We start from the raw sequence: 18489 nt of genomic DNA on the forward strand, positions 1-18489 counted from the left end.
TTGTGTTTTAATTATGTTTGATTTTTTGGTTGCATGTGACCTTTAAGTACAATGTTGAGAGATGTACATTTGTCATTGAAAGCTAATGAAGAATGATTTTTGATGATAAATAGAATCTCACCCTCGTGTCTACTGAGGCAAGCCTCGGATATTTGTAACTTTATCAACTCGTGTTGATATAATTGATATCTGTAGACACTTGGGTGAGATTCTCTATACATCACAGTCAGAGGCAAAGAGTGTATAATGGAGTTGCTGCAACAAGTAATGTAGTTTCACTGAAAATGCTTATTAGGTTCTTACGCGATAACGGATTACTGTCACCCGTCTACATTAATGAATAATGACGTTAAACTTGCAGCGCATACGCACAGTACAACCAGTGTACAATAACAAAAGCTCTTAACCAGCGCGTGCACTCGAAATCGCTGTTCAGAGTGTACAGAGATGAACTTTAAAACGAATTACGTCTTAGATATATATAATTGAAATGTGAAAGGTTCAACACAAAACACAGATAAGCATCGATTATTACTTCATGCTATATATAATGGCAATATTTTATTTTATATCAATAAAACTTGATAATTAAGAATATTCCGCTTCCGCATTACAATCTCCTATTTGACAATGTTATACGCGAGCTCTTAATTAGTAAACAGACTGATCGCAACAGAAGAACGGTTTGGAATATTCTCCGGTAAATAGGTGATCTTTTAACCATTCTTGATGTCAGCAGCTGATCATTTGAACAGAGTCACCCTGCGCATGACATGTCAACTATTTGTAGGCCAAAGGCAAATTATTCCATGTTTTTTATAATAGTGTAGGTTGAACAGCACTAGGAGTATCAGGCCAAGTCGACTGTCCACAGTCCAGAACTGAAGAAGAAGAATCTATATCACATGTACATAGACAAAGTGTGTGTTCATGTTTCTCCGCTAATGTCTACCATGCATCGTTCTGATAAGTATTGATCTTGTCGATGGAACTAGCTGCTACTGACTGGTAAAATGTTTTAGGCTCACAAAGACGTTGGGAACGTTCGTTTTTCCAACATTACCGACATCATAGTAAACACACTAAAGAAAGGCAACTGACTATAACATTTCTCATACGTATGTTTAACAATGTGAAAAAGATTATGTAAACCAAGATGTGTGATTCCTGACATTATACATTGTGGAGTTGTACAAAATTATGGACTGCCTGTAAATTTTCTGATACTTTGTTGAGTGAACTGTTCATTACAGATTGAAAGACTTATGCTACACTATATGAAGAGTTGCTCTTTTGTTATATTGGCGTTGTCAACAAATGGCATAGTTTTGCACTGAGCTAGGGCAGTATAGCATTTAGGCCATGTATATCCCAGTCTGTGTCACTAACATATACATGAGTCTTCATGTCACTTCATTACATCATTTTCAGTATATCTCAGTATTAATGTATATGCTTTTGTCAGCAGATCTTACTTTACTGAATGAAATTTTACCAGACTATCTGCTAAAGTCACTGACTGATATCCCCAGTATGGTACATTGCTACTTATAATTTATATAGCAATCAGCCACGGTAGACAATGATTACACACTGAACAGTTTTGTTGCAGAATCATCAGCTGCAATGTTGTATCAGCATCACAGTTACAGGGATGCTGTGGGTATATGTGGAATATGGACAGATATGCACTACTATTCACCTACCAGTTTTCCCATTTCAAAAACATAATAAAAGAAATCCTATCCTATTTGTTTGCGAACACAGCAAGATTTGCAATGTACATTCACACAATTCAGACATGATAGCATTTAAAATAACACCATTTTTACATGGCAACATTTTTACATAGACAACATTTTTGCAAGTTTTTACCATTATTCATAATTGAAGGTTTCCAAATCGGCACAGCATCTGTAAATACACAGCTGTTCATTCTTTTGTTGTGTTGTTATTTTCAGATGATGATGATTTTTTACAGTAAAATATTTCAGAATGGCTGATGCAGCATCAAACTGTGGTTAAAACTCCATCATCATTTAAAACTCTTCTTCTTCTTGGTAAGTATGGCCAGAACAGGTGGAGCACTGTGAAAATATTAAAACATATATATAATGGACAGAACAAACATTTCCGCTTTTCACCAGTGAAATACCCAGATGTGACAGGGTTTGGGGAAGGAGATATGCATGGATTGCCTAGTTGTCCAAGCAGTGCAGTGCAGAGTTGCTTCCCTTGGGCATACCAGGAGCCTATGATTTTCGGTTTAAATGCAGGTTAACTGTGATGAGTCATATTTCTAGATTTGTCATCAATATACCCTTAGTGACTTCGGTTTGTGTCATCATCTCCTGACTGTATTGGACAATGTTCTCAATATCAATCATTGGTTTGTCTGTATTAGACTTGATCATTTACAGACCAGTATCACGATGCTGGAATGATACTGAGTGTGGTGTATCACTGTGGTGTATCATCATGTAAGCATATATAGAGAATACTACACGAGGCCTCATTACATACAAATTATACGAAACGAGTATCCTTCCCAGAAACCATAATAAGGTCACGAGTTTCGTATAATTTGTATGTTATGAGACCGAGTGTGGTATTTTATTTATTCCCCATGTCTTACATGCTTTAAATTGACAAAATAGCGTATTTTTGTTATTTTTATGGTTTCATAAAGAGGTTGCGGAAGAATGTTGTTCTGTAGAACACTTTTTGCATGACGTCACACTGTAATGACGTCACTACGCCTTGCTTGTCTGCCTCCTTGGTAACCAACGTCAAGATGCATGTCAGTTGTCATCGCCTCGTACCGCCTCCTACATTAAACTACTCCATAGCACCCCGTGTCTTAGTTTGCAGCTGCTTCTTTCAGCTAACATCCCTGGTGGAAACTTTGCGATTATGTTTTTCGACGCATATAATGCCTCAGTTCGACTCATAATTAAACAGCGACACGGCAACATTCGCACTGTTTACATTCCCACAATGCATATAAGTTGTAGAATGAATGAATTCACGTGTTTGTTATGAATAAAAAAGTAGTTCCGTCACAACGCGACCTAATTGAGATGCCATCGGTTATCCAATCAAATCGTTAGAATCTCAGGTCAAGTCGTTACGACACAGGTCAATGCGATACGAGACTCGTGTGACTTACGAGATTAGTATGCACCTACCCATACGTTGACCACGTGGGTAATAAATCAACATTCTTCCCACAGCAGTAATCACAGGTTCAGTTTGTAAAACCACTGTTTAGCACATTTTCATGACTCACTGAAGATATGTCATTTTAGTTCTGTATCCTATGATCTATACTTTAGCTTGCATCTCAGAATGGCTAAAAAGACAAACCAGTGACATGGCCAAATATTTGTTAAGTGTGGTATTAGACATATTATGTAACAAACAGAACAATTATATTGGGATACCCTGGACTAGTTGGAGTGAATGAACAACAATGTTGTGAAACTATTTCTCAAGGATTGACTGACACAGGCTAAGTCATCCTTAGCGAATGATTGGGATGTTTTTAAACTGAAAAAAAACCCCATGTTGTGATGTCTAAGATTTCAGAATGTAAGTATTCATCATCAGTAATAATGTTTCTCGTGTTCATCATCGTGTACTTAGCCAATCTATTTTCCATGAGTAATTGCTTGATGATATTTCCAGCTGCCACAGAAGGAAAGGGAAGCTGAGCAGACAGGATGAGTTGCTTCCAGGGTCTCATGTGGGAGTACACCAGTGTGTCTCTGGACCGCTTTGATGGCCGCAATCTCTCCTCCACTGTCTTCTTCCTCTCCCACTGTCATAAAGGTGAGTTAGCATATAGTTAAGCAGGGTATGAAACTCCCAAACATTTCAGCCAGACCACAGAGCTGGTTAGATGTAAAACTTGCCAGCCCTGACCAAAACTTACCTGCCCGCAAAAAATACTAATATACTTAGTATAATTAAATCATCATTTATTTTTACGAGTGAATTAATTATGATTTATAATCCTGAAATATGATGAATATCTTCATGTACATGTCAAAATTTTAACCCGACCGTTGGGCAGGTGAATTTTTTAGGATCTGGCAGTCCCTTTTGAAAATAACCCGTCCCGGACAGTCGGGCAGGCAGGTAGTTCGAATGCTGGGTTAAGGATGTTTTGGGGGACCTGAGTTGACATGAGGTCATGTTTGTTGGTGGAAATTACAGAAGACTTACACCCAATACACATATAATTTGAAAACAGAGACACAAAAAATGCTGAGTGCAAGCTCTGGGACACCAAAGATTCGTATACATCTAAAGGAATGAATGCTGCCATTTTATAATTTCCATATGCATGATATGTGATCATTTAAACATATGATACACATTTAAATTATTCATGATGATTAAGTATTGGCACTTCATTTCAGTTTGGGAACCCTATATCTAATTTTGTCCAATGGCCTCTAAGCACTATCTTGTGTCACTTGTACACATTGCATGGATCATGTTTTTGAGATATTGGTTAGGTGAGGTGAAATTGGGTTTAACGTCGTGCTTGAGAATATTTCGTGCATATGACGACGTACATGCGTGTGCATGTGTATGTACGGCTGCTTGTACTAGCTCAGACTTAAGCTGGTTTTATAGTGCTAGCCCACTGAGATATTTCAATTACTTAGATTGATGCTTATAATGTTGATCACTAGATTGTTTGGTCCAGTCAAGTCAAACACACAAACAATCCTTCTTTTTCTGGTGTACATTACTCAAAGAGTATATATATCCATATATCCATATCTACTCTGTATCTTTCACCTGAAGAAGAAGTAAGTACTAACTCCAAAACATCAAGGTAACAAGATAAACAAGTTGATATCCATCTTTGACTCTAACAGTCTCAGAGCATATACAGTCTTGTCTCACTGCTGATAGTGGATTGTATTCAGTGTCGGACATTTCACTGGTACAGTCAATGTGGTGTAGTTCTGGGCCCACAGAATAAATATCCCAGGTAAATTCTTGTAGTTGATCTGGTAATTAAATACATGGTCATTCATCTGACATGTCTTCTTTTAGATCACATGGTGGGTTTGCACTCTTCAAGATTTCATGAAAAGTTACAGTCAAGGTAAGTTATAGCTTACTAATGTGCTCACTGCATCTTTTACTCTGACAAGATACTCTTCAGATCACTGGATTATCTGGTCCAAACTCGGTTATTTACAGACCACCACTGGTATATTGCTGAGTGCGGTGACATCGTAACCATGGTAACTGTGACATGTATCTGTGACTCTATTGCAGGATGGACATCTTCTTGTACTGCTCTGCTGTGACACAGACTCTGCTGCTGACCGACCCACAGTACATGCACCTCCGCAAGTTCATAGTGAGTCTCTCCACTTGTCAGCTGTGTTTGCCCGTAACCCTGAAAAACTAAGGAAAAAGTTGTGGGTCATGATCAGATTGTGTAGGCCCTATATTTTAAGATGGAAATAATACTCTCAGTTATTGGGGATTAAAAAGCTGTCGGCCATAAGGACCTGCTTAAAAGAAAAGCTGTGGGTCTGAGTGGTTTTCAGTCGGCCTCAGGCCTAAGGATCGACGTTTATTCGAATTCTGCTTGTCAGCCATTGAAGTCTCCGAAGACATCGCAACACATTTATTTCTTAAGTAAAAGGCTTCTTATGCAAATCAATAAACCATGCAATTCAGAATATTTTAAGTTCTTTTATCCTCATGCATCAATTCCGTGTCTAGTTACCTCCTCAGCTCCTATAGGGGAGCATCGATTGTGTCACTGTTACTGATGGCTAGACTATTTAAATGTTCCATGTCTGTTTTCGATGAACTTAGTTTGCTTCATGAAAATTTCCGCATGAAAATGTGTTCACTAAATTTTGCCAATTTCAGAAAGTTTTGGATGTTGGCGTTCCGACTACAGTCACAATTCCTGACAAAGGTGGTGATGTCAAGAAGGTAAGGCTTGTCAGGATTAATCAAAACCAGGTATGAAGTGAGTGAGTGTATGTTTTTAAGCCACTTTTAGCAATACTATGGATGGGTGTACAAATAATGGGTTTCACAAGGTGTAACTATGAAAGGAATCAAACCCAGGTCTTAGGCATCATGCCAGTGTGCAAAATAGTTTCCAAAATATTGCTAGCCAGTTGGGCTAGCTATGCCTGAAAGTTACTCACCCACAAAATAATTCACTAGCCCAAAATTTGAATGTAGAAACGAGGCAAAAGATTACAATAAGGTAAAATACCATCAAAAACAAATCAGAAAACACATGTCTGAAATATTTTGTTTTTGCTCAAATAAGTCATCATTAAGCTGCTAATATGATGGACATTTTTATCAGGACATAATCTTGCATGACTTAAAAGTGTATTATAACCTAACAAGTTGGAGAGAGTGATATACATGTATTTACAAAATGACCCCATGAAATTTCACTAACCAGTCGGGCTGGTGACTGTGGAGATTTACTGGCCCGAGTGGATTTTTACTAGCAACAGGCTAGCGGGCCAGTGGCTATTTTGCACTCTGCATCATGAGTGAATGCTTTTTAGCTTCTTGGATTCCCCCAAACACCCATAAAGAATTATGTCTCAGATTATAATTTTGTTATTTTTAGAATTTATGTGGAAATCAGGCTTGATAGCATATCGTCATTGTCCAAAAAATGACCTGACCTGAAACCTAGAGGGTGACATGAAATATGTTTGTAAACATGCCAGATCTTCATTTTGATAGTTCAAGAATAACTTCTTTTACTGAACAACCTTTCACCACCAGCTGTATTATTAACCATTGTAACTGTCATTGCTTTCCGTTTCAGGTGTCCACAGTGCTGGTCACTCCTCTGGGGGCTGGACATTGTCCGGGATCACTCATGTAAGACAAATACACATTGGTGGTCAGTTTGGAATAAAAATGTAAAATAATAGACTCGTGGTCATGCCATATTTTTGTGTGTGTATATGTTTGTGAGCAGATAATGGGGAGACAAGTAAACATTGTTGGTCACACCTCTAGGGGCTATTCATTGTCCAGCGTTACTCATGTAAAATAAAAACATATTGGTGATCAGTTTGGAATAAAAAAAAGTAAAACAATACACATATGTTCATGGTCTACTTGGGGCGGTGGGGTAGCCTAGTGGTTAAGGCGTTGGCTCATCATGGCAAAGACCCGGGTTCGAATGGGTACAGTGTGTGAAGCCAATTTCTGTTGTCCCCCGACATGATGTTGCTGGAATATTGCTAAAACCGGCGTAAAACCAAACTCAGTCAGTTAATCATGGTCTACTTTTTGTCTGTAAATATTTGATAGCAGCTGATAGGGACACGTGTAAAATAGTGCTGGTCACACCTCTAGGGGCTGGACATAATCCAGGGTCACTCATTTAAGACAAATACACAGTCAGTTAGAATGTAAACGTAAAACAATATACAGAGCTCCAGATAAGATTTAGCTCATGTGGGTACTGTACCCACTGTATTTTTTGAGAGTGGGTATTATGAATGTTGAGTGGGTATTTCATTTTCAGATTACCCACTGCTTTCAAATATGTGCGTATTTCAGCCATTTTACTCACCTAAGTATTATGTCATTGAGTAAGTTTACTAAGCAGGTATGTTCTGCCTTATGTCATACCTAATCAAAACTAACTTAAATATAATGGAAATGATTTCACAAAAAAAATCACTCATCCTGTACTGACAGTTCAACACTTGTCCTATACTAACAGTACAACTTGATAGCAATCGATGTCTTTTTCATTACGCAAGCCATTTTTATAAATATATTCCGTACTCATTTGTTTTAAACTTTTTGCGTATCTAACATTTTAAATGCATAATTGGCAAGCAACAGTTATTTTTCAACGCGTAATTGGAAATTTTCTATGCGTATTTTACTCGGATACGCAGCTTATCTGGGCCTCTGAATATACTCTTGGTCATATGTTTGTGTGTGTATATTTGTGAGTAGCTAATACAGAGACGTGTTTACAGGTTTCTGTTTGAAGGAAAAGAAGGGACATGCTTGTATACAGGAGATTTCCGCTGGGAAACCAACCATGCACAGAATCTACAGGCCTTTAAGTCGGGAGACAGGTGAGGGGACAACTCAGCATCACTGTGAGATGAGGAATAGTGTTTACTTCAGATGACTAGCTTCAATGTAATTAACATGCCATATGAAGCACTTGAAACTAGAGAATTGCATTAACTCAAGTATTTGTGCTATGCTTTTCCTTGCATACTTAATTGTCCCCTGCCGCAATGCGGAATGGAGGACTATGTATTCAGCAGAGTACGTCCATCCGTACGTACGTATCGTCCTGATTCTTGTTAACACGATATCTTATGAACTGTTGTACCCAATGACTTCAAATTTGGTGACAGCCTACATTCGGTGATTACGCAGACACCAGTTGATTTGGGTGACCATGACCTTATTTTCAAGGTCACCACGTTACTTTGACCACTTTTCAAACTCTTGTTAACGCGATATCTCATGAACTTTTGTACCCAATGTCTTCAAATTTGGTGACAGCCTACATTGGGGATTATGCAGACACCGGTTGACTTGGGTGACCTTGGCCTTATCTTCAAGGTCGCCATGACACTTTGAACACTTTGAAAAACTCTTGTTCAGATGATATCTCATGCACTGTTGTACCCAATATCTTAAAATTTTGTGACAGCCTGGGGGATTACGCAGACACCTATTGACCTTTTCTTCAAGGTCACCACAACACCAACCACTTTTCAAACTCTTGTTAACAGCCTACAATGGGTGATTATGCAGACACCAGTCATTTCAGGCATCTTGTATGTGACCAAAAAATAAAAAGTAGTAAACATGTTATAAATACTTCATTCTTCTTTAGCGGCGGGGGACATTGCCATATTAGTGGAAAACACTTGTTTTATCTTGCCAGTGTCCGAACTTTCAAGATTAATTTATTTAGTTTGTTTAACATGTATGTCTTACAATTTTACTGTTGTTTTTTTCTGAGATAATGCCCTGTGTTACATTTTTTAATGCTTAATTTACATTGTATACTCCCAATATTCCACTATCTGAACTTTTTACAATAAGATTGTTATTGTTACTTATTTTTAAACCATGAATTCTGTCCCATCCTTAGTGTTCTACAATACGTTACATACTCAACTTCCTTCATACATGTCATGTGTTGTATTTATATGTAGTTTTTGCAATCATGTTATATGTACATTTACAATTTAACCAAAATCTCCATTGGAGATAGCATTATCTTATCTAAATATTTTCTTCTATCGCTATAATAAGTTAATTATTCGAAAGAATTGTGTGGTTGAGACCTTACAAATGTCGTTTATGATATGCAAATCTTTGGAAGTAACACTATTTTGGTTTCAGTGTTAAGGAAATCAAGAGCCTGTACATCGACACAACGTTCTGCATCGAGAACGCCTTCCACTTCCCGAGCCGCAGTGACTGTGCGGAGGCAGCAAGTGAGCTAGTGTCACGCTGGCTGGCTCAGTCGCCTGACCATGTTGTGTCCATCTCCTGCAAGTCCAAGTACGGCCATGAACACTTCCTGCAGGAACTCAGTACCAACACACACCAGAAGGTGGAGTCTCTGATATTCAGACAGTTCTTAGGGTTTTTTTTGAGGGGTGGTCTTCGAGAATTAAAGGAACATCACCTAAAGTTTTTCCTGAAAATATACTTCACCCCAAAGTTTGAATGAAAATGTTTTGCTCCTTCTTAAGACAAATGTTAAATGAGTTATTAGAGCAGTTTATATGCACTCTACTCATTGCAGTATGTAATGCATTACTTGCTGTTGATAGATGCCATTACGTACTGCTATAGAGCTCGTAAATATTATTTTTGATAGCCGATACACCTTGTCTGTTCGTCTCCAAAACATTCTGATGGAAAGAGTGAGTAAGTTTAGTTCTGTGCTGCTCTTAGCAATATTCCAGCAATATCATTGTGGGGCACGCAAGAAATACACCCATCTAAATTGTACCCATGTGGAGATCGAACCAGGATCTTTGGCATGCAAGCAAATGCATTAACCACTAGGGCGCCCCTTGGTGTAAAGCAGGGCTCCAGATAAGGGCCATATCGGCATATATACGGATATAGAATACACAAGATACGGTAGGAAATAATTTAGAAAACGTGGCAGATACACACCACAGCAATGGTTGATGGTCTTGGAATCATTTACAGACGTATTTATCTCAAAAAGTATTGTTTCATTATTTATTGACCTGTTTACACAAGACTAGCAAGATTACTGATACGCCATTACTTTCCATTCAGTACTCTAAATGTACACTTAAGGTTTTCCAGTACTCCTGATGTTGAAAAATTATCTGGAGCCCTGGTAAAGATAATAGATGTTGCAAGAGTATGTCTGAAGTTTGGTCCAACAGTGTTTCCACTGGGCCTACAGTTTTTGAAATGTTGCTGGCCCTAAGGGTCTCAGTTTACTCTGGCCCTCAGTTTACTCTGCTGAGTTTCACACACTGTTCCAGGTACATACATCACGGGAGAAGTGTGACGTGTATCAGCAGATCGGTGATCTACGCCAGGTCTTCACGTCAGACCCTGCAGCCAGAATCCATTCCTGTACCTTTGTGGTGAGTCAGCTCTATATCCTGGCTTCTCCAATCAGATACGTAACATTTTGTCCCAGTTATGTAGACAAATGCTCATGTTGTCAGTCACCGGATTATCAGGTCCAGGGAAGATTGTGGCCATATAGCTGGAGTATTGGGTTAAACATCATCCATACTTCCCTTCTGTTGAATTATTCATCTTGGACCCAGTTGACTCGATACCTTAGTTGAATGTCTGGTTTAAACATCACAACACTGAAAATAGACATTGAGTGTGTGAAGTCATCTTTGAAACAAGCAGTACAAACAAGACAAATATCATCTGTTATTTATACCCAATGCATATGTCTCTAGAAAGGAGTGTATTCCACAGAAACAATTGTGTCACCCTACAAGGAAAACACTGATCAGATTTTTATCCTCAGAAAATATGTTCAGAAATTAGCCCAGTTTTTAACACATTCATTGACATTAAGGAAGAGTCTGATTTCATCTGGCAACTAATTTCACATTGTTATGATAATTTCCACTATTTGCACTGTCCATGCTTTGTCATTATGATACTATTATGATACAATTATGATACTATTATGATACTATCTATACGGGCCAGAAACCTTGTGTACAATAAACTATTATGATCTTGACTAAACTTCTGAGAGCTGTCTGTAATATAGCCACAATTGCCTTGTAGCATTACTCCCCCTGAAATGAATACAGCATGGGGTTTATACAGCATGCTTTACGAATATATGGTATTGAGGACAAATATGTATTCATGAATACATCATGTTTATTTACAAGGAATTAACATAACAATCATGTCATGTAATTGCTGAGATTGAAAGATTTCATTGTTGATGTCTGTAAAGCAAAAAAGTAGTACATCACAATCAATGCCGCTTATGGCCTAATGACATATGTGAGTGAATCAAGACAGCCCTAACGCTGAATATATATTTGGTTATCTGTGATTGGTCTCTGTTTCTGTCCAGCCTGGCAGGTCTCCATTGTCACGACTACCTTGTGGCTACGTCCCGGAACACGGCCGTGACATCAACGTCCTCATCCTCCGTCCCTCCACCATGTTCTTTGCCCTCAACCGCCATAAGTATCGCAATGATGACCTAATCGTGTACCCCAAGGGTTCCAGAGGTCTTCATCGTGTGTGCTACTCCTTCCATGCATCGTATGTTGAGGTGCGTGACCTCGTCATGTACCTCAAGCCGCAGCGAGTCTTCCCAAATGTCATACCGCCCAATGAACAGGATTTGAGCAAGGTGAAGGTCAATTTCTTTTTGGTCAACTGGAAGATTTAACTCAGTAAAATACAGATGACAAGCTGTGTTGTCAATTTTGCTCTAATTTCCATTATTTTGTCACGTAAGTCTGGAGATACTTAAACCAACTGTCTTTTGAAGTTCATATTTAGTTATTTTGTCATGGATATAATTGAACTAAAAGTGTTTTCGATTTAGTTGATTATTTTGTTAGTTTGTTAGAATTTAGATGCTGTGTTTAAAGATTTGGAAATCACTGAGTGAGTGAGTTTAATTTTGCGCCGCACTCAGTAATATTTCAGCTATATGGTGGTGGTCTGTAAATTATCAAGTCTGGACCAGATAATCCATTGATCAACAGCATGAGCATCGATCTACGCAATTGGGATACGATGACATGTGTCAATCAAGTCAGCAAGCCTGACCACCCGATCCCGTTAGTCGCCTCTTATGACAAGATTCTAACCGGGATCTTCATAGGTCTGAAATCAGTGAACTGCTGACTGTAAATTTTATTAAAACTAGGATAAAATACAGGTTCTGTGTACAAGTGTTTCAAATTACCTGCTGTCAGTTGGAAAAAGAATTTTAGTCAAACTAATATCTGTGGATGTTGTGACCAGTATGTATAATGATGGCTTCAAGTATTTGATTTGATATTTGAGACTGAACTCCTTGTTGCAGGTTCAGGCGAGACTGAACAGCTTCCTCAAGTTGGTGCATTCGAAGCACATTCCTTCCATGGTGGCTCCCAATAGTGTTCTCGGTAAACTCAAGGTCAGACAGAAAGTCTACCATGGTAAGACACTTGCTGGTTCTCCTGAGGTCAGTGGTTGATGAGTGAGTGAGTGAGTGTCTTCTGAGCTACTTTCCCACAGTACAGCCAGGCTGCGTTAGTCCGGACCCTGATAATCTGATTCCCAGGATATCCGAACGGTAGCTGGCCGTAACCAATCTTGTTTACTATGTAAACTCATTAAATAACTGTTGATTCATTAATCCAGTGCTTCACTCTCCGGATGTTAATTAGTGGTAACGGATTAGCTAATTACACTTGGTTTTGTTTCATTAATCTGGCGGTGCATTAAAAAGGTTCGGATAATCCCCATACCTCGTGACCACCATTGATTAGAGCTGATCTTCATTGGTAAACTTAAATGGTAATTGATAAGTGAGATGACACTTCTGAGTTGAACATGTCGTTAGTGATTTTAATTAATTAATAGGTCTCACCTGTGCAAACGCAACTGGCGCCATTAAAATTAAGCCATTTAAATTGTCATCGCCAAATCGAGATGTAGAAGTATCTCTACTGTAGTTGTGTACACAATGGTTCATTTCAGTAGTCCGTATGTTTCACTAGCCGAATGTTTTTGATGAGAAACAGAAGTGTTCGGATTAACGCGGCCTGACTGTATTACTATAAAAATGTTCAGAAGGCCTTGGAAAGGTTCTGGAACAGAAAAACCTTTCTGGTAACGATCTTTTTAACAATCTTGTTTGTTGAATATTCCAGCTATATAGTGGTGGTCTGTTAATAATTGAAGAGCTACATTCATTTTAGAAAACTGGGGAATGCTGATTGCGTAATGATTCTGTGACTTGTAGTACTGACAGTACTAAGTACTGTTTGGGCATTGTGACAATTTGCTGGGATATTGCTGGAATGTTACTGTGATAGTGCTGGAATATTGCTGATTTTCTGTGACATTGCTTGTTCCTGTGATGCTGGAATATTGCTGGAATGTTCCTGTGATATTGCTGGAATGTTTGCTAGAAATGTTCCTGTGATATTGCTGCTCCTGTGATATGTTCCTGTGATATTGCTGGAATGCTCCTGTGATATTGCTGAATGTTCCTGGTGATATTGCTGGAATGTTCCTGTGATTGCTGAAATTGCTGGAAGGATATTGCTGAATGTTCCTGTGATAATGTTCCTGCTGATATTGCTGGAATGTTCCCTGTGATATTGATATTGCTGAAATGTTCCTGTGAATATTGCTGTGATGCTGGAATATTGCTGGAATGCTCCAGTGATATTGCTGGAATATTGCTGGAATGTTCCTGTGATATTGCTGAAATGTTCCTGTGATTGTGCTGGAATATTGCTAGTTGTCAGGGGTGGAAATAAATTTAAATTTGCTAGTGTACTTCAGTACGGTGGCACATATAAAATCACTTGCCCTGATAATTTTTCCACTACACTGGCCGATTTTCTTGTTGATTTTTTAAATAAACAACATAATTAACATTGGAAAGTCAACTGGACACCGGTACAGTGTGATATACAAATTTGCTTGACAGACAGAAAAAAACACTGGACTGGGGCGTCGGGCAATGGGTTATTTCTGCCCCTGGTTGTAGGGAAAGCCACATTCACTCACTCACTCATGTTGAGGTCTACTCTTACTTCAATCCCAACTTCCATCACTGCCTAGTAATTTCAATCTGTCTCTGCACCACACAGGCAGAGATTCCTCCCAGAGTGACTCCGAGAACCTGGTTTTTGACAGTCCTGTCAAGATCCAGCCCTCCTCCCGCCAGAACCATACCACCCCGTCCCAGACCAGTTCGACCTCCCCCAAGGACAGCGAGGATAGTGTAGTGGACAGCTCGTATGAGGGGAGCATCATCCATGATGAGGAGATGGATCTCACCAACACCCAGGACATGGGGAAAGAGAAACCCTCCCTGCCTTTGTCCTCACAGGAACTGTTTGAAACCAAGGACAAGGAGGACATGGTTGAGGACCCCACACTTGGTGAGTGATGTCGTCCTCAAGATGGTAGCTCTGAGATACGCTTTCTTTGATGCTGATGAAACTATTTTTTTGTTCAAGAGATAAATATCTGACATCTTTTGATCAAATATTTCAGGGGGCAGTGGGATAGTGTAGTGGTTGAAGCAGTAGCTCATCACATCAAAGATTCGGGGTCGATTCCCACATGGGTACATTGTGTGAAGCCCATTTCCCTCTCCTTGATATTAATGGAATATTGCTAAGGGACCATTCATAATTTATGGCTAGTGGTGGGGTTGGGAGTGATGATGATTTTTATGGAGAAGCATGAACAATGTGACTGCCCCCCCCCTCCCCCTAAAATTCATGTACAAAGTAAGTGACCCCCCTCTGCATGTCATGTACAAAATCAATTACCCTCCCTTCCCATATTTTGTAAGCCTAATTTTTAAATATTTTTATGAACAAAATTGATGACCAAGTACACATGTACAAATTGATGATCCCCTACCACCCCAGAACAAAATGGGTGACCCCAAAATCATTATCACCCCCACTAGCCATAAATTATGAACGGTCCCTAAAAGCCCCTTAAAATCACTCATAATCAAATATTTTGTCATAAAAGCTTGTGTTTTCAATGTGATAATGTGATGAAACGCAGGAATCACTCCTTAAAAAAAGGGGTAATAGTCTAATGGTTCACTCGGCCATCGGAAAGCTTGGGTTTTCAACATGGGTAAATTGTGTGAAGCCCATTTCTGGTGTTCAGCAGGATACTGGAATACTTGCTCAGCGAAAACCCTCTGGAACACTCATAATATGTATCACAAAACTCATATTCATGTGAAATCGCATGGAACTTTTTGACAATAAACATGTCAGACCAGGTTTAAATGGAACCGTAACCATGGAGACATGTTTATCACCGCTCTCACTCACTACTCACTCACATATCAAAATCAACTCCTATGTGTAATTAAATTTCAATTTCACAAGTGCAACTCACACACCTACCTGTTCTACCAGCAAGTTGTCCCCCCTTGTAAAAAAATAGCAAAAAATGACTACAAAATATTGATCTTTTGTTAAACAACTATTTTATTCGGGTGTCCAAAATTATGACACAAATCATCAGAGTTGGTCTGTCGATGTCATGTGACTGCAAAATTTGGTTTTGTTGCAATTATTAGATTTTGTGTGAGAAATTCATCAGTCTCAAGTGAAATCAAACACACTGTATGGGTTTAGGTTCTAGGAAAGGAAAGGAAAATTTCTGTGTGTGAAGAATACTTGGTCTCCTTGTTAATGAATCCCCCAGAATGATGATTTGTTTCACTATGTTGACCAAACTCAAACGTATTTGAAGCAAGCTAAACCTCTGAAATGTTGCTAACTGCTGTGTAGAATTTCTTTATGCTATGTAACAGTCTTCATCTGTTGTTTTGTCCCCAGAAAACACACAGGAGTCCTACTGTCTGTATGTGAGCGGAGATGAGGACTGTGAGGAGGAGGACCGTGTCTCCGCTGTCAGCTACTGCGCCCATGATGATGTTGTCGTCATCGAGTCCAGTCAGTCGCAGGATGACGTGTGTGAGATCGACATCCGTGATCCTGCTCCAGGATCCAGTGGTGAGGGGCGCTCACATGTCAAGGTTGACACGTCTCACCAAGGAGATGGAGACACATCTCATGGATCTCAGGATGGTGTCTCACATGGTGAGACGTGTGATGGAAAAGGGGACAAGGTCATCTCCATCAGGGTGGATGAGGATGATGATCTTGAAATCAAGGACACTGCATTTGAATCAGGGAAAGGAGACAGCAAGGGTCCGAAAAAGAAAGAAGAGATCTCCCATGGTAGTGATATCTCATCTGAAATACTTGATGATGCTGGAGGCATCTCTCTTGGAAAGTCTGAGAGAACTTCTCACAAAGATGGAGACGCATTATGCAGAACTGGTGATGGTATCTCACAAGAGAAGGGAGATGATGTCTCAGAAGTAAATGGAGATGAAGAGTCGAGTCTGAAAATCGGAAATGGTATTTTCCAGCAAGAAGGATGGTGGACAGAGTAAGAAAAAGTCTGTGTTTGGGAAACAGAAAAGTTTTGATCTGTTTGATGAAGGAAATGCAACAGATATTGAGGACAATGTTGAGGAGGACATTGCAGAGACACAGAGATTTGATGTAGACTTAGCTTCGGATGCAGACACATCTGTTTTGATTCTAAAAAGACAAACCCTGTACAGACAAATCCCATACAAGCAAACTACATACAGACAATTCACATAAAGACAAGCCTCGCACAGACATCAGCAGGCACAAAGAGGCTACTGAGGACAGGGTGTCCAGCATGAGGCTTCCTATAATGACCACCTTTAACGATAGACTCAGTGGAGGAAATAGTTATTTTGGACAGTGATGATGAGAGTGACAAGGAGTCTGGTTTTCTGAGTGGAGGGAAAGATTGTGTTATGTCCGAATTCAGCATCAAGCGGAGGTTGCCCATGTCTATAAACAGTGCAGAATATGCAAGAAATCTCAGCAACCTTGTGGCAAAGGTTGAGAAGAGGTTAGCGAGCTCGGACAGCGATGTCAGCCCAAGAAAGAAGATGCGACCAGACTTGTCCCGGAACTGTGAATCCGACAGTGACGCTGACTCTGCCACCGAGTCAAGGATCACGTGGAGGATTGTTTCATAGGAGTCTGTATTACACGGACTCAGAGTCGGAGAGTGACTCGGACAGCGAGGCGGTGGAGATTCTGTATGAGACGGATGCTAACGGTGATCGGTTTGACGTTTTGGGAAATCCGATGCCAACCCAGCCATCGATGATGACTGTGTGTGTCAAGACTTTAAATAGACCCCTAGTCAGCAGTACAACTAGTTGCATGGACAACGGCAGTAACAGCAGCGATGTCATCGACTTGACAGAGGAGCCTGAAGATGATGACTGTGCTGATCATATCCATGGTAACAGCAATGATAAAGTTGAAAGCAACCTTGACAAAATGGAAAGCAACCAGGAGAAGGTGGAAAGCAGTAGTGAAGAGATGGAAAGCAGTCATGACATGGTAGAGGTCAGACATGATAAAGAGGAAAGCAGTGATGGTAAACAGGATAAAGAGGAAAGCAGTGATGGTAAGCAGGAAAGCAGTGATGGTAAACAGGATAAAGAGGAAAGCAGTGATGGTAAACAGGATAAACAGGAAAGCAGTGATGGTAAACAGAATAAACAGGAAAGCAGTGATGGTAAACAGGAAAGCAGTGATGGTAAGCAGGAAAGCAGTGATGGTAAACAGGATAAAGAGGAAAGCAGTGATGGTAAACAGGATAAACAGGAAAGCAGTGACGGTAAACAGAATAAACAGGAAAGCAGTGATGGTAAACAGGATAAAGACAGCAGCCATGGTAAACACAATAAAGAGGAAAGCAGTGATGGTAAACAGGAAAGCAGTGATGGTAAACAGGATAAAGACAGCAGTCATGGTAAACACAATAAAGAGGAAAGCAGTGATGGTAAACAGGAAAGCAGCCATGATAAACAGGATATAGAGGACAACAGCCATGATGAAATGGAGATTGGTCAAGATAAAATAGTGACCAGCCATAAAGCCAAAAGTGGTCAGGACAGTTTGGAAATCAGAACTGATGAAGTTCAATCAAGCAGCGATAAAGTTGAAAATAATTGTGCTGAGTGATTTGACTGGCTATCTGATTGTTGCATTATCATGATTATATGCAGATGATGAACATTGTTGCCATGGAAACATGTTGTGGACTCTAGTCCTGGAGTTGGTGCTATAGACTGTCTCAAACAGAAATTCCACA

The 18489-nt window shown here is 39.6% G+C and overlaps 1 protein-coding gene across 1 annotated transcript; it reads left to right on the top strand.

Moving 5' to 3' along the window:
* Nucleotides 1-637: 637 nt before the first annotated feature.
* LOC124284947 (protein artemis-like) lies at nucleotides 638-17783 on the top strand. Its single transcript, XM_046721079.1, has 14 exons — nucleotides 638-700; nucleotides 1995-2060; nucleotides 3688-3831; nucleotides 5074-5125; nucleotides 5302-5386; nucleotides 5911-5976; nucleotides 6845-6900; nucleotides 8022-8123; nucleotides 9418-9631; nucleotides 10551-10655; nucleotides 11630-11914; nucleotides 12599-12713; nucleotides 14382-14675; nucleotides 16110-17783. The coding sequence occupies exons 3-14, from the start codon at nucleotides 3723-3725 to the stop codon at nucleotides 16730-16732; spliced, it is 2106 nt and encodes a 701-aa protein (XP_046577035.1). The 5' UTR covers nucleotides 638-700; nucleotides 1995-2060; nucleotides 3688-3722; the 3' UTR covers nucleotides 16733-17783.
* Nucleotides 17784-18489: the final 706 nt, after the last annotated feature.

Source organism: Haliotis rubra, unplaced genomic scaffold, assembly GCF_003918875.1.
Source record: "Haliotis rubra isolate DU_JTF1 unplaced genomic scaffold, ASM391887v1 Scf349, whole genome shotgun sequence".
NCBI classification, from domain to species: domain Eukaryota; kingdom Metazoa; phylum Mollusca; class Gastropoda; order Lepetellida; family Haliotidae; genus Haliotis; species Haliotis rubra.

What these genes read in the sequence shown, in the direction of transcription:
- LOC124284947 (XM_046721079.1), top strand. Translation starts at nt 3,723, where the DNA reads ATGAGTTGCTTCCAGGGTCTCATGTGGGAGTACACCAGTGTGTCTCTG. An exon ending in CATGAAAAGTTACAGTCAAG is followed by an intron (nt 5,126 to 5,301) that starts GTAAGTTATAGC and finishes ACTCTATTGCAG; the next exon opens with GATGGACATCTTCTTGTACT. An exon ending in GGTTGAGGACCCCACACTTG is followed by an intron (nt 14,676 to 16,109) that starts GTGAGTGATGTC and finishes TTTTGTCCCCAG; the next exon opens with AAAACACACAGGAGTCCTAC.